The 14716-nt window shown below is 52.6% G+C and overlaps 1 protein-coding gene across 1 annotated transcript in view; it reads left to right on the top strand.

The window, feature by feature from the left end:
* PLB1 (phospholipase B1) overlaps positions 1–14716 on the top strand; it is a 139323-nt gene that overhangs the window by 45643 nt on the left and 78964 nt on the right. The window contains exons 6-15 of the mRNA XM_087863204.1: positions 887–927; positions 1517–1560; positions 4446–4536; positions 4872–4923; positions 6668–6751; positions 9500–9562; positions 10337–10416; positions 10683–10758; positions 11656–11751; positions 12843–12899. Coding sequence (XP_087719330.1) covers positions 887–927; positions 1517–1560; positions 4446–4536; positions 4872–4923; positions 6668–6751; positions 9500–9562; positions 10337–10416; positions 10683–10758; positions 11656–11751; positions 12843–12899 — 684 coding nt within the window. The remainder of the gene's footprint in view (positions 1–886; positions 928–1516; positions 1561–4445; positions 4537–4871; positions 4924–6667; positions 6752–9499; positions 9563–10336; positions 10417–10682; positions 10759–11655; positions 11752–12842; positions 12900–14716) is intronic.

The following is a 14716-nucleotide window of genomic DNA, read 5'->3' as shown; positions in this document are numbered from 1 at the left end:
AGAAGGCTCTAGAGAGATGACCCAGTTTTATAGATTGGTTGTCATTCGAGCTGGGTGGTTAAAGACAGACTCTTTAAAGAGAAGTGGCAGCAGACTGGGTGTAGGCAGTGTGGGTACAACTGTCACCTGTCACCACCACACCGGGAGACACTGTCTTCAAGGAATTTTGAGAGAGAAAATTTGTGTCAGAACCTGTGAAAATACTACTACTGCCAATAGCAAATCCTTACCGAGTATTTTCTATTTACTGGGCACAATTCCAAAGTTCCCTAGGACCCTGAAGAGGACACAATTCCCAGGTGGGGTACCACGGCCCCACCTCAGTCCTCCAGCCAGGGAACGTCTTCGGCAGACCGTGTCCTGGGTTGTCCAGCATTTTACCGAGAGGAAAATCGGAAACTTACTTTGTTCATTTAAATGATATTTAGCCAAAAAATATTTTCTCAATACTTAGGGTGTGTCAGGCGCTGTCCTAGGTCCAAGGAATACAGTCCAGAGCAAAACGGGCAAACTCCTGCCCTCGTGCCACTTCCATTTGAGTCAGGGGGGACAGGCAATAAATCAAATTTTAGATTCAAGTAGTCACACAATAAAACAATCCCTTGTCTATGGAGAGGTTAACAGTCTACACTGCCGCATTTAAATCTAAGCTCTCCCGTCCCTGTCTTGGGTTCCGAAGAAAACATTCACACCTTCGGTTTCTCTGAGTTCTGACCCCCATGCCGCGGAGGAAGCCTGACATTCGTGAGCAGACTCGGTCGTTCTCTGGATCCACGGGTTCCCTTTTGTTGGTGGGAGGGGGTGTCTGACAGGCAGCTGGCCTCTCCCAAGGACAGGCTCTGCCGCCTTCCCTGGCTGGGTTGTTCATACCTCCTATCTTTTCCAGCTTCCAGACTCAGGGACCGTTGACCCGGAGAAGCAAAAATGGTAACTGCCCTGGCTCCACAGAGCCCTCGAGCTGAGAGGAGCCTTGCATAGGATCTGCTCTCAGCTCTTGGCTTCACTGATGGGGGAAACCCAAGGGTCGAGGGGTGGGGGGAGGGAGATGGTTTACTCCAGGCGCCCTCGGGAGCAGGTGGCCGAACAAGGACAAGAACCCAGCCTCCTGCCTTCCAGTCCAGCACTCCTGTACCCACAGAGGCCCCTGGGTCCCCTGGGTGACTAGGGAGGAAATGTGGGAAGGGCTGAATACTCAGTTCTTGCTTCCCACCACCTGTCTCCTTGCTGTGCTCTGGGGGAGGCAGGTGCTGTTGGACCAGGGTCTGTCTCCTTCCACATGGGGGGCTGCATCCTCTTCCAGCTTCCACAAGGCCCAGACTAGAGGGGGGTCCAACAAAGCTGTTCATCCCTTTTTGGTGGCTCTATAGCCATCTGCAGTGTGTCCCTAGCTCCAGAAAGGATAAATCCAGAACCAGAGCAGCCCTGAGCCTCAGCTTGTTATGAATGGGACCATCCCGGTTGAGGGAAAAGGTTGGCAAATGCAGTCTGATGCTTGCGTGTTTGCTTCTACCTGCAGGACTGACCAAAGGCCAGAGCAGGTGTGCATGGAAGTAGTGACAGGTGAGTCCTGTGTCTTCATGGCCCGATTCCAGATGGCCCCTATCCCGCCCAACACAGCAGCATTTCTGTTATTGAAGAGAGCGTGCCCTAGTGGCCACTCCCTCGTGGAGCCTGAGGGGACACAGGGAGGCATTCTGAGAGGACAGATAAGGAGCCAGGATATGACAAGTCACATGCCCTAAAATGTGGGGGCGGGGGTGAGAAATGTGTCCAAGGGTCTCTGAGCAAAGAGAAGCCAGGAGGCATTAGGTTAAAGGCCCCAGGGGAGATATCGGGGGCAGCAGAGTCCTCAAGGTCCTTCTCCCCCAGGACCGCAGCGCTGGACAGAGAGCACTTCCTTGGGGGAAACTGTCCACCATTCTCACTCCCCTCTCTCCGCACCAAGAAGATCCAGGGCTCGTTTTCAGCCCATTTCATTTTGCAATAACTCCCTTACTTGTAAAATAAATATGTCAGTTGGGTTCAGGACAATGAAAAGAAGAAAATAAACATTAACCGCAGTCTTGCTACCCAGAGATGATCATTGTTAACATGTTGGCCTTTTTACATATGCACGTGCTTATGAATGTGCCATCTGTGGCCTGGTTGTTTTCATTTACTCTCCGGGTCCCTTACAAGTTTATTAAGTCATTTGAAAGTGCCCAAGTCCCTCATGCCAGCCGAATTAGCCTCCCAGGCTGTTAGTCGCCTAGCTTGCTGCTCACGAGTCAAGAACAAGGAACCCACCTTTCACTTCCTAATTAGAGCAGAAAGCCTCTGGAGCTGACACCCCAGCAGGCACAATGACAAGTAAGGTAGATCGCGCCCTGTCAATCCAGCCGGCGAGTTTCTCCAAGGGCCTGGGAATTATCAGGTGTTCTGGAATAAGATACTGCCCGTCCTTTCAGCACTCACCATCCAGCAGGGAAGGTTGAGGCCAGGTGTCCAGCCCTCCAGGATCTGATTGACAGGTGAAGGGATATTAGGGGGCCCAAGTTGCGGGGGAGTTCCCTTGCAGAAGATCAAAGCATTCCAAAAGAGTTGGCCCCCACTGACTTAGAGACTGTCACAGCTCTGCCTCAGTTTAGCCCTATTTTCCTTTAAATGGTAGAAAAAAAGATGCCGTGGTATATTTGGGGGGTTTGGAAGACGGAATGTAGTTTAGACTCTGAAGCACGAATCCAGCTGTCGCTGCTTGCCTGATGTCTCAACTTGCTGCCACCATTTGGTCCCTCACCCACGTGCTCACAAGTCCCAACTGCCCCTCATCAGCAGAGAGTGACCAGGAGTCCCACCAGCCAGAGCTGCCACAGAAGGCAGGGCGGTGAGGGCGGGTTTCGCACCTGAATGTCCCCAGAGGCAGAACTCCCACGTAGCTGCCGGTGCATCCGGCCCACCTACCGCACGGGGAAAGTGGGGGTGTGGAGGGCCAGACCTGGGAGCTCAGCGGGGTGGCCGAGCCAACAGAGGAGAGTCTGCCGAGGAGAAGGAGCTCCAGGGACACCCAGGCCAGTGCGGTGTTACATTGGGCTTGGCCCCAACTTCCTCTGGCTCAGCCCACCTGTCCTTCTATCCCAGAACCTCTGAGCTCTTCAAATCTAGCCATGCCCTCGCCCACCGTGGCCTTTTTGCAGATGGGAAAACTGAGTCTCGGGGAGGTACACAAGACTTTCCCAAGGTTACACGATCAGTATGTGGCAGAGTCCCTTTGAACACAGGCACCCACAGCCTGTGCCTTCTGTTCTGACCCCACTGGAAACCAAGAGAGGGGTAGCAAGGACAGACGAGGCTCACGGCAGACCTAAAACAAAATGACAGGAAGGTGTGTGTGAAAAGCTCCACGGTCACATCTGATCACAAAGGAGTAACACAGTGCCAATACTTCTACTTTGGAAAGCAGTTCTCTTTCAGAGACCTAGCGCCAGGTATCGTGTTTTGTCATTTGCTCTCACAGACCCTCCTGCCGTGAGGGAGGGAAAGTGCCTTCCATCCCCGGCCGCCCACTCGCACGCACACTCACAGGCAGGTGCACACACTGTCCCTGTCGTCTACAGCTGGCCTCCGAGCTTCCTGTTTTCTCCCCACATGTGGGAAGGAGCTCCTCCCCCAAGTTGTCAGGACTTAGAAAAGGAAGCTCATTAGCTGGGGTTGAGGACGAAGCCCGAGTCACACATGACTCACGTGGCCGCCCAGGCGGACAAAGCCAAGAGACTGGTCTCCTGACTTCCCGGCCAGCTCTGCCACTGCCGCCCTGTCTGCTGCCTGCACTGTGCCAGCGCATTCTGCTCCCACAGGCCCCAGGCGCTTCTGCATGGGGGCAACAGGAAAGAAGGCCCGGGGTGGGGGGATGCATCTCCTTCCCATGACACTCTCCCGGCTCTGCCCTCTCCTCTCACGGGAGCAAGACACAACTTAACTGCTCCTGACAGCGCTATTTTTAGCGGTCCTCTGGCTGTCAGCTCTGGGACGTGTGTTCCCTGGAGCTTTCCCGCCCTGCTGTCACTCTCAGGAGGAAGAAAGGGGGCTGGGAGGCAGCCTTCCCCGGGTCCCATCCCAGCACACTTTCCCTAACGAGTCTATGGCGCACGACAGTGAAAACCTTGGTGTTTGAAAGCTCTAGTTCAAATCTCAGCAGCTTCAGTTTACCGTGAGACCTTGAGTAGCTTGCTTAGCTGCTCCCAGACTCAGTTTCCCCTTCACGCATGTAAGGCACTTAGCACTGATGCTAGCTTTTAGCTCCATTCGCTTCCAGGGGCCCACTCGGAGGCTGACTTTGCGGGTGATGGTTGAGAAGGGCGTGCTTTGGAATAGCGACGGCCACCCTGGCGGCTCAGCCCGTGGGGGTCGGACTTTACGGGTCCCCTCCAGCCGGCAGGGCCACAGCCTCAAAGCAGCTCTCTCTTTAGTCCTTTCAGACATCATCAGATATTTCAACCCCTCTGTTCTGACGCCCCTATGCGTCCCTGGGAAGAGAGCGGTACCCCACAGTGGTGTTGAGTAAGTCCCGTTTCTGGCTTTCCCTGGGGCCGCGTCCTCCTGCCTGTCTTGGGCACCTGGGCGAGTTGCGGGGTGGGTGTGGGCAGAGTCAAAGAGGCTTAGAAAGAAAGGTCTGTATTGAATCAAAGTCAGAATGTGTCTCCTGCATGGACTACAGTCTGCCTGATGGGCTTTGTTTTAAAAATCAGGTCAGTGTCTGCCCGGCGGAAGCCAGGGGCGAGAATGTGGCCTCAGGCTCTGAGACAGGCCCCTGTGCTAGGGCCAGGGGCAAGCTTCCGGCCCTCAGCGAAGTTCTCGCCAACTGATTTTTCTCTCTGCCCCCTCCCTCTGTGCAGAGACTGGCGGGCGCAGGCCGAAGAACTGGTGAGGAGCATGAAAGAGGACCAGGTGAGGACCCGTCTCATGGAGCCTGGGGCTGCCCATGTCTGCTCGAGGTGATCAGGCCAAATGCACAGAGGGGGGAGGGTGACCCTGCTGCCACTGTGCCCTGAACCCAGCAAGCGGTGCGGCCGGGACCCTCCAAAGATGCCCTTCCTGTGGCCAGTCTCTGGAGTCCACTAAAACACAGGGCCACTCCTTATGTTCATAGCGTAGGGCTATCCGACATCAGTGGATGAAAATGACTTCACACTTACGGAGATAGTGGAGAGCTTGGGTTCCAGGGGGAGACGGTGTGAGTGAGAATCCTGAATTCTTGGCCTATTAGCTGTGTGATGTTGGGTAAGACACTTAACCTCACTAAGCCTCAGTTTCCCCATTTATGAAATGGGCGTAATAAAAGAGCCTGCAGCACAGGCTTAGGGAGGATTCAATGGGGGTGTCAGATGTGCCCGGCACAGACTCATGCTCAGTGAAAGCCTGTAGTTGTCAATGTCATTGGGGGTGATGATTGCTGTTATTACCATATTCGCTTTAGTTCTTGGGTGGAAGTCATGTGACATAGAGGCTGGGGTCTCGGTACCTGCAAACCTAGCAGTTCAGACACTCTTTACTGGGTAACTCATATAAGTTTGCAACAAGCATCCTCTGATCTTTTGTGCCCTCCTTATGGGCAAGTACCAAATCAAGACAAGCTTGGCTCCCCAGCTGGCAGTCACCGGGGCCCCGAGCCTGGACCCCTGGAGCCAGGGGACGATGCCATCTCAGCCAGCTGTGCATTCATTACAGAGTTCGGGGGTTAAAGCTAGGTCCTTCCAAGCTCTACAGGAACAGTGCCAGGTGGAGGAGCTATGCTTCTTCTACCAGGAGAATTCCAGAATTTCTGGAGTAGTCCTAACCTTCTGGAGAATGGTTAGGAGGTCCTGAAGCCAATCCCATAATTTTACAGATGAAGAAACTGAAGTCCCAAGAAGTCCTGGGACCTGCCCAAGTCCATACAGCTAGTTAGAGCTAAAATCTGAAGTGTCGCAGCCACAGTCCAGGGTTCCTCGAATGTGCTGCACTGCCTCTTAAAACACAAAATGAAGGTTTATTGTTTGTTCTGCAATTAATACGTGGTCATTAGAGAAAAATCAGAAAACACAGATAAACAAAAGGAATATTAAAACCATCCTTCAACTTGAGACTCAGAGAGCATTACTGTTAACAACTGGGTGTATATTCCCTTCCATGTTTTTTCTAAGCACATATATCTGTATATGTTTTATTAAACAAGCATGTTACTAGATGTAGATACTTTCTGTAACCTCTTTTCCATGTAATATTTCCCATGACAATAATTACATTTTCCAGCCTCCTTTTAATGGCTACATCTTATGAGTGTTCTGCAATTTACACAACAGTCCCCTATTTTAAACATTTATGTTGTTTCCAATTTTTCATGCTTATAAACAAGGCTTCATCCTTGCAACTAAATCTCTCATGTATCCTAGTTTCCTTAAAATACATGTTGGGAAATGGAATTATTAGATCAAGGGGTGTGCCCTTAAAACTAGTTTTTGATACATTTTGCCAAATTGCCTTTTAGTACAGTTACACAACTTTAGATTCCTATCATGTGCTGCTTTTGAAAAAAAAATCATAAATATGATTTCATGAGCGTGGGTCATAAAATCGAACAACTTGAAAACAGTTCTTTTGATGCCAGGTCTCACCACTCTCTCTTTTTATGCTCTTGCCCTTTTTTTTTCAGGAACTTGACTTTCAAAATGACTGGAAGCTCATCAATGTGTTTTTCAACTCAAGCCAGGATTACGTCTGTCCCTCCGCCCAACAGGTAAACTGCAGGCTGGGAGGCAGAGGGTTGCGGGTGCGGGGATGAGGGCAGTGGGAATGACCCTCAGCCCAGCTGGTCTACACCTGTCAGGCTAGTAGCTATTTCAGAACTTGGGCAAACAGATAGATAATTAACGGGTGTCGATATCAAAGGGCTCAAGGAGCCGTATACAGGAGGAGTGTTTTTAACATACCATCCTTCATATCAAAAAAAGGAAATTGAGGTGTAGAGAGGCTGAGTCAATGATCATTCTGTGACTAAGGAAAATCAGCTTCCTAATTAAAAATCATTTGCCTCTTGTGGCTCTGATTGTGCTTAAGCACTGAATTTGGGAAATAAAGCGGGATATGTGTGCTCTTATCACCTGTTGGCCCATGGCCTCTCATGATAACGGGAAGCTAGTTCATGTAGGTAGATGGTAACTTCCGGGCTCTTTGGCGTTCCTGGGAACAGGACAAAAAATGTGTGGCTGTGCTTTTTATTTATGTAGGTGACTGTCTATGATTTAAGTCTTTGTTGGAGGTGGGTCCCGGTTAGGATCAATGGAAAGTACAAGGGGTGGCTTAGATACCCAGGCTACGGTGACATAAATGGCGCACAGACTCTTCTTCTGGAACTGAAGCCTTAGGCACGTAAGCCCCTTGCAGCAGACCAACTACCTGCCCACTGTGCATTCAGCCACCACCCAGAGCTGCCACCAGACCATGGCATGGGCATGCGTGGGGTTTCTTGAGGTGCTGTCCTTTTTCCTGTGGCCCTTTCCCATAACACATGCTCTTGCCTTCCTCCAAATGTCCCATGCTCCTGCTGACTCCTAGCCCACCATCAACTCCCTCCCCTTCTTCCGTTACTGATGTTGGGCCCTGGGAGAGTGTTGATGGAGGCCCACCTTCCCTGACCAGCTTTCGTGGAACCATATTCCTGCAGATCTCCTGGGTTTGTAGCACATAGATCTTTAAGGCTTATTTTTCTACTTTACTCCCTGTTTTCTCCAGCACCAAGAGAAATTTCTGTGCCCCGTTTATTCTCTGCTCTGGTCATTATACACACCAACATTTATTCACGAATTTATGCATTCATGCATTGAAGTGCTCAAACGAGCATCTAGGCATTAATGCATTCCTCTGCATATCCACTCATCCATCCATCCATCCATCCATCCATCCATCCATCCATCCACCGTCCATCCATTCATCCATCCACCGTCCATCCATTCATCCATCCATAAGTTACCTTGTCATGCACATATCCACCCTCTCTTCTTACATGCAGGCATGTGCTATTGTATTCATAATGAGTTTGTCTGTGTCAGCATTGGTTTGATTTTTTTTAATGTTTGAATGCATTCATTGATGCTTACACTCATTCGTGATTCCTTAAAGATAAATACACATTACTTGCATTCAAGCATTCCTATGTGGATTCTTGTCCTTTCATGTGTGTGTGCTTTTAAGCGTTCTCGCCTTCACAGCGCATTTCTATGTGTACGTATCCATTACGCACGATTCATTTTTATTTTTAGTTGGACAAACAATGCATGAATACTTTTGCCTTTAAAAAAAACTGAAACATTAGAGTCAAAGCTAAAATATCCTTTTGCCCCCACCTCGACTGAGGGGTTTCTACAGCAGGGCTTGCTCTCGGGGTCAAACCACACAGGGATCCCCCGGGGTCCCTAGGGAAGACGGATGCCCTGAATGTGGTAAAGATGGGCAGCAAGGACCTTTCTAGGCAGAGTTGCCAAGACTCCTCAGAAGGGGAAGTGAGATGCTGAATGTCATGCTTGAGGAGGGGCTCGCTGAGACTGCAGGAAACAGACAAAAGACTACCTCTGGCTATGGCGACAGAGCAGACTGAGCAGGCCTGGAGAGGACAACTGTGCATCCAAGCCAGGAGGCGGGAGTGGGAGCTCCCCTTCAGGGCTCTTCCAGCCTCGGTGATTGACAGCTGTCTCCAGAGTCCCTGCCTGTGTCCCCCCAGGAGACAGAAAGGCAACTGGGCCTCCCGTGTCTTCCTGTCTGAGCCAAGTCGCCTCAGGGGACAGCTGGTTTGTGGGCTGCTCAGGAGTTCGTCTTGTTGTAAAGTTTATTATTAGTTTCCTTCTTTCTTTTTTTACTCTAAAAAGGTAAACCAGGGTGATTTTTGAGGTCCTCTCCTTTGTTTATTTATTTTCATGACCAAAAAAGAATTGGGTGGGTAGGAGGTGTCTTTAAATACTCAGTAACAGGAGCCGGCTCAGATTCTCTCCCTGAGCCCTTTCCTCCATGGTGGCCCAAGTGGCAGGGGGAGGTCTGATCAAAAGGGGGCATGTTGTCAAAGTTTTGAGGCCCATCCGGGTCCTTAAATTCGGGGGTAATTGTGTTCCTTCTTTGGACCTGATTTTCTTCAGATAAACGTGATTCCATCAGCCTTTGGGAGTAGTCAGGGGTTCCCTCCCTCCTTGTGAGCTTTGGACCGGCCCTGACCTTGGTTTGCCCTTCCCTGACATGGAACGTCCCATTTGGGAGAGTCTGGTTTTTCCTGGTGAATGATGGGTTGGGGAAGTCAGAGAATGGACAAAAATCTGGGACCAGACTTCGAAAGGCTAATGGAATCACTTTTATCTGAAGAAAATCAGGTCCAAAGGGGGAACTCAATTACGCCTGGATTTAAGGACTCAGATAGGGGGTGGGAGAGAAGGGGACAGGCCGGCAGGAGTGTCCCACGTGCCCACCCCCACCTGCACTCAGCACGTTTCTCCTTTCCCAGCAGAGGCACGCGGCAGGAGACCTGCACCGGCTAGACGGGGCTCTGGACTACCTGCAACAGGAGGTGAGATGTGCGGCCCCCAGTGCCCGGGGACCACAGGCCCTGAGCGGCCCTTCCCCGCCGACATCTTGGGCTGTGAGGAGGAAACTGCTCTTCCAGGGGTTGATGGGGCAGGTTCCAGTTTATTCTCAAGTGGCCTCCACTGAGATGGGGACAATGGACTTGGGAGGGAAGCCAGGACCCAAGGGAAAAGCAAAGGGTGTGGAGGAGCCCTTCTCACCTTTTAAGGAAAACCTTAAAAGAGCTCTTTACAGAGCTCTTTATAATCAAAGAATATTTCTGAGCAAGACTTCTGGGGAGGAAGAAGGGATAGAGCACAGTGCCTCCTGGGGTCTCAGTGACCCTCCTCTTTCCTGAGGCCTTTAAGTGTGGGGCAGTGACAGCCCAAGAGCCTTCCCTTTCTAAAGAGACCTTTATGAGCACTGCAGTTCTGAGAACCAGGGAGCTCTCACCCCCACCCTTTGCTCCCTGGGGAGGCAGCTTTTCTGTCAGCCCCACTGCCACCGAGGTCTTGCTCTCCTATTGACGCTGGGGTGGGGAGATGCCCTGCCCCTGTGATGGATGGTGAATGATGCCTTTCTTGAATGGCAGAGCTGGCTGTGCTGGCAGCTTTGGACAGACCCCAACCACACACCTCCCAAAGGAGGTTTTCAACCAAGGTGAGGGCCACCATGTTCAACCAGACGCCAAAAAGGCTTGAACCCAGGGCTCCAGAGAAGCCCCTGGGTAGCCACGGTGATCTTGCAAATGCTCATCTTTCCCCCTGTCCTCTCCTAGGTCCCCAAAGCATTTGTGAACCTGGTGGATCTCTCTGAGATTCTGGTGCTCTCTCACTGGGACCAAGGGACTGAACTCAGGTAAAAAGGGAAAGTGAAATGAAACCAGCATTTTTTCACCGACCGCCATGTGTCAGGCACGGTGTAGGGCACTTCGAAGGCATCAGTCCTGTGAGGTCGACCCTACCCTTTATTCTCCCCCAGTGTGTGCCTCCTTCCTTCTCTGGAACCTCTAAGACTTCCAGCTTCTCCTTCCACACTCCTTAAGCAGCTCCCAGGGTCCCTCCAGCCCCCTTCGTCCCGATACAGCACCCATGGTCTCATTTCTGGCTTGTTTTAACTGGCAGCCCCACAGAAGAGCCCGGCAGGCACTCAGGGGAGAACTTGAAGCTTTCCAAGGTGGTGACACAGGGGTCCTATCAGGTGAGCCCACCTGGGAGGCTGGCTGTTGACCCCCAGGGGCAGGTGGTTCTGGAGGGGAGCAGGGATGGTAGGAACAAGAAGGGAGCAAGCTTCTTAATGTCAGACTTCTTCCACTGAACTCAGGATTGAGAGTCAGGGACAGAAGAGAGCTCCTCTGCATTCCCTTCCTGGCAATGCTTTGGAATTCCCTTGTGAGAAGTGGGGACTAAACACTGGGGGGGGGGGGGTCGTGGTAGCTAAAGTCAACGATCAAGAAGACCCTGGCAGGTTCGTTCTGAACTGCTTTGGGTCGCCATCACCGCCTGTACCACACATCCGTGGCTGGTGAGCTGGTTTTGCCCAGGCTGGGCTTGCTTCCCAGACCACAGCCCCTGGGCAAGTCAGGATTCTGGAAGATGAGTCATTCCGGTTTAGAGAAGGGACCCAAGTGAGCGTGGATGGCTCAGTGGCCACCCTCATCCCTGTCAGCAAGCAGCTCAAAGGCCAGGTTCCTCCTGACCTGTGTTACCACGACGGTTTCTACTGAAGGAGCAAGTCCTATGTGAAGCTGGATACGGCTCTTCTCACTTGGGAAATAGCACCCCCCTCTGCAGAACCCAGGCGCTGAGGAGAGCATGGGTCCCCCGCACGTGTACTTCTTGAGCTCCCAGAGAATATATTTCAGGTCCATCTCACGTACTGCCTGATGCTGGGGCTTCAGGAAAATGAAAACCTGATTTAGTTTGTCAGAGGGCCCTGACGTGCAAGATAAGGGGGAGCTCCCGAATAGCGTTTAATTCTGACCAGCGCAGATGGGCGATCCTGACCCCGGGGCCACTCAGAGCTCCCTGGTCACAGGGTGGGGCAGGCTGGGTCTTGCTCGTGCTCTGGGCGCCCACCTCTCTGCTCCTTCTTCAGGAGAGCTGGGACCAGCTCCTGGCCTCCAGCAAGTACAACGAGCAGGAGTCCTTCGTGGTGGTTTTCCAGCCTGCCTTCTACGAGACCCTACCTTCGGTGAGTGAGGGCTGCCGTGAGGAGCCTGGACCAAGCCTCCCCCTTGCCACCCTCATCTGCACAGAAGCCCCAGCCCTGCTGGGCTTCCCTAAGCCCAGCATTTGTGGTGTTAGGGGAGAAGGGCTGCGGGATTCTCTTATCCTTTCTTGACAGCGTCCCCCACGGGCTTGGGTAGCCCCATGAGGCATGTTCTTAGGGGCGAAGGAGCCCAAAGGTAGAGCATGGACTCGACCCGGGCAGGTTCTGGCCTAGGCCAGCTGTGTGACTTTGGGCAAGTTGTTTGCACTATCTGTGCCTCGGTTCCCCATCTGTGAAATCAAGGCTGTTACTAATTTTCTCTCCCTCTAGGGTGATTGTCAGGATTACGTGAGTAAATAAATACATGTATGGAACTCAGAGCAGTACTGGCGCTTGGGAGCGCTCAGTCCCTCCTAGCTCTTGTGACTGTTCAGGATAGAATCTCCAGGGCCGCGCACCACGGTCCTCCCTCCGCACCCTCTACATCCATCCCTCGGAGGGAGGGTAATTGGAGTTGCCCCCAGCCGCCCCCCAGATCACCGGGCGAATGCCTCTGGCCCCACTGGGGCTCCCCAGACCACGAGCACAATGGTGGGTTCACGCATGCTCCGCACGTTCTCTCTGAGGCTTTCGCACTGTGCATCCGGGACTGTCCCTCCCTCCAGGCTCCTGGATCCTGCCTGTTGGGGTCACGGTGTCCCCTCTAGGACCTCAGTGATGTTCTAATAGTGGTTTAAAAGGAGGAGGAGGAACATTGGTCCCACCCTTCCCACCCCCACTCAGACCACACCTGATTCACTTCCCCATCACCTGCTCCTGTTTAACTCCGTATGTAAGGCCTTATGATAACGAAGAGCAGCCAGACATTTGACCTCCCCCTGCAGGCCTTCACCTCTGAGCCCTGGCCCCGGAAAGGGTCCTGTAAGTGCCCACTATTATCGGTGGGGGTGGGGCTGAGAGAGAGTCTGGACAGCTGAAGACCAGCCCATCTCTGCCCGGGAGAGCTTCAAAGGGCTCCTCAGGTCACCCCATCCTTAGGGGCACACAGTGGTTCTTATCTGGCTCTCTTTCAGGGGGAGCAACCACTCCAGGATCCCAGCACCTTCGCCTTGAATCTCTGGAACAGCATGGTGAGTGGCTGGGGGCCCCGGGGGGTTCACTCTGTCAGCTGGGGGGTTGGCACACAAGAAGAGAGGTAGGACCTCCACCCTGCACACCCACTGTGCCCCCTGCTCTGATGGAGGGGCTGTGGGTTGCCTGCAGGACCCCAGGACAACGATTCTGGGCCACCAGGGAGCCTTCCCATACCCAGTGACAGCCCAGCTCTGACCTCCTGGGAGGTTCACCTTATCTCAGGTCTGGGCCACTACAGTCCTGATCTTTCCAGAGGTGGGGTGTCTCCTCTGAGTCTATGCAGGTGACTTGGCTTGGAGTGAGGCACTGGGGATCAGGTTCATGTACCAGTTCCACCATCACGTGGCTCAAAGGCCCAGGGTGGTGCCCATGTTGAGCATGGACTTTGAATGATGAAGACTTGGGTTCAAGTCCAATTCCACTCCCCATGAGCTGTGTGAATGTAGGGTCTCAACATCCCTTCTGCAAACTCCTGATCATAACCCCCGACCCAACACACGTCATGTGTGCAGCTTACTCCTGGTCCTCAGTGAGTACTCACCACATGTGGGCCCTTTTTACCATACCTATGACAGGCTTTCCCCAGACTACGGGGGTCCCCCAGGGCCAGCTGGGATCAGTCCGTGGATGGGATAGAACATCAAAGCTGTGAACATTTCCAGGGCACCGGACAGAGACCTGATTTTGCCATTTTTTCCCCATCCAGGTTACCCTATTTTTAGAATTCCAGTGATAGAAACTTTGTTTTCTTCCTCCTTGGTTTGAAAAATTTCTCTCATCTCCTTGGTTGACGCACTGTGCTGAGAACCATAGCAGCTGCTTTCAGCACACATTAGCCTGGAGCATGGAGAGCAGGCAGGGTCCCCTGATGGTCCACAGCAATGGGTTCACACCATCCCTCAGAGAAGACAGTGATTTGCTTTTTTTGATTTCTTTGAATAAGGACCCTTTAGTGGGTCTGATCCTTGGGTGGGATATTTCCCCGGAAACCCACTCTGCTGCTGGCATGAGCAGAGAAAGGGAATGGGACCGTTCCTACAAGCGCTGTCCTCCCTCCACCCTTTCTCTGGGAGAGAAGGGCTGATTCCAGCTCAGCCAAACCTCTCTCTTTCTATGTCAACCTTCTCCCAAGCAACAGAAGGGCACCTACAACATGCCCTGCCCAATGCTGGGTCCGAGGAAGATAGTAGAAGACATGCCAAATGGCCTCTGCCCTCACTGATCCCAGGGTGTGGCTAGAAGGGTCAGGCAACCCAGAAGAACAAGAGTAACCTTGAACTTAGCCAGCAGTGATGTGCTAGACTGTGCACCCAAAAAATGATATGGGGGAGAGATCCGGAGTGCCCCATGGGGATGGGACTCCAATTGGCTTTGTTGGATGTGTCGGAGGAGGTCAGGGCGGGTATTCCCAGGCAAGAGGACGTTTGTGAGCAAAAGGCATGGAGAAAAGAAGGAGCTGATGTGTTAACAAGGGCGGTATGAGGGTGGTGTGCTGGAGAGGAAACGTGGGCATCAGGAGGCCCTGAGAATGAGTGACGAACCTTGAATGCCAGAGAGAGCAGATCCAGGGAGAAGGCTCTTCTCCCTTCTCTCTCTCTCCCTCCCTTCCCCCCTCTCCCCTCCCACATCTCTCCCCCCACCCTTCTCCCCCTCTATGCCTTCATCTCGCTGTGGACTGTCATTGGTGGCCATGGCAGCAGTGATAACGAACGGCCTTGAGTGAGCCCGACCGCTGACGTTCCCGTTCACGCAGGCACACGGCACCACGGTGCCCTACAACCCACTTGAGGGCGAGGACGAGGACGAGCCTAAA

This window comes from Ursus americanus, chromosome 7, assembly GCF_024610735.1.
Source record: "Ursus americanus isolate L20-20 chromosome 7, mUrsAme1.1.p, whole genome shotgun sequence".
Lineage (NCBI taxonomy): Eukaryota > Metazoa > Chordata > Mammalia > Carnivora > Ursidae > Ursus > Ursus americanus.
This window is presented reverse-complemented; position numbering and strand designations above follow the sequence as displayed.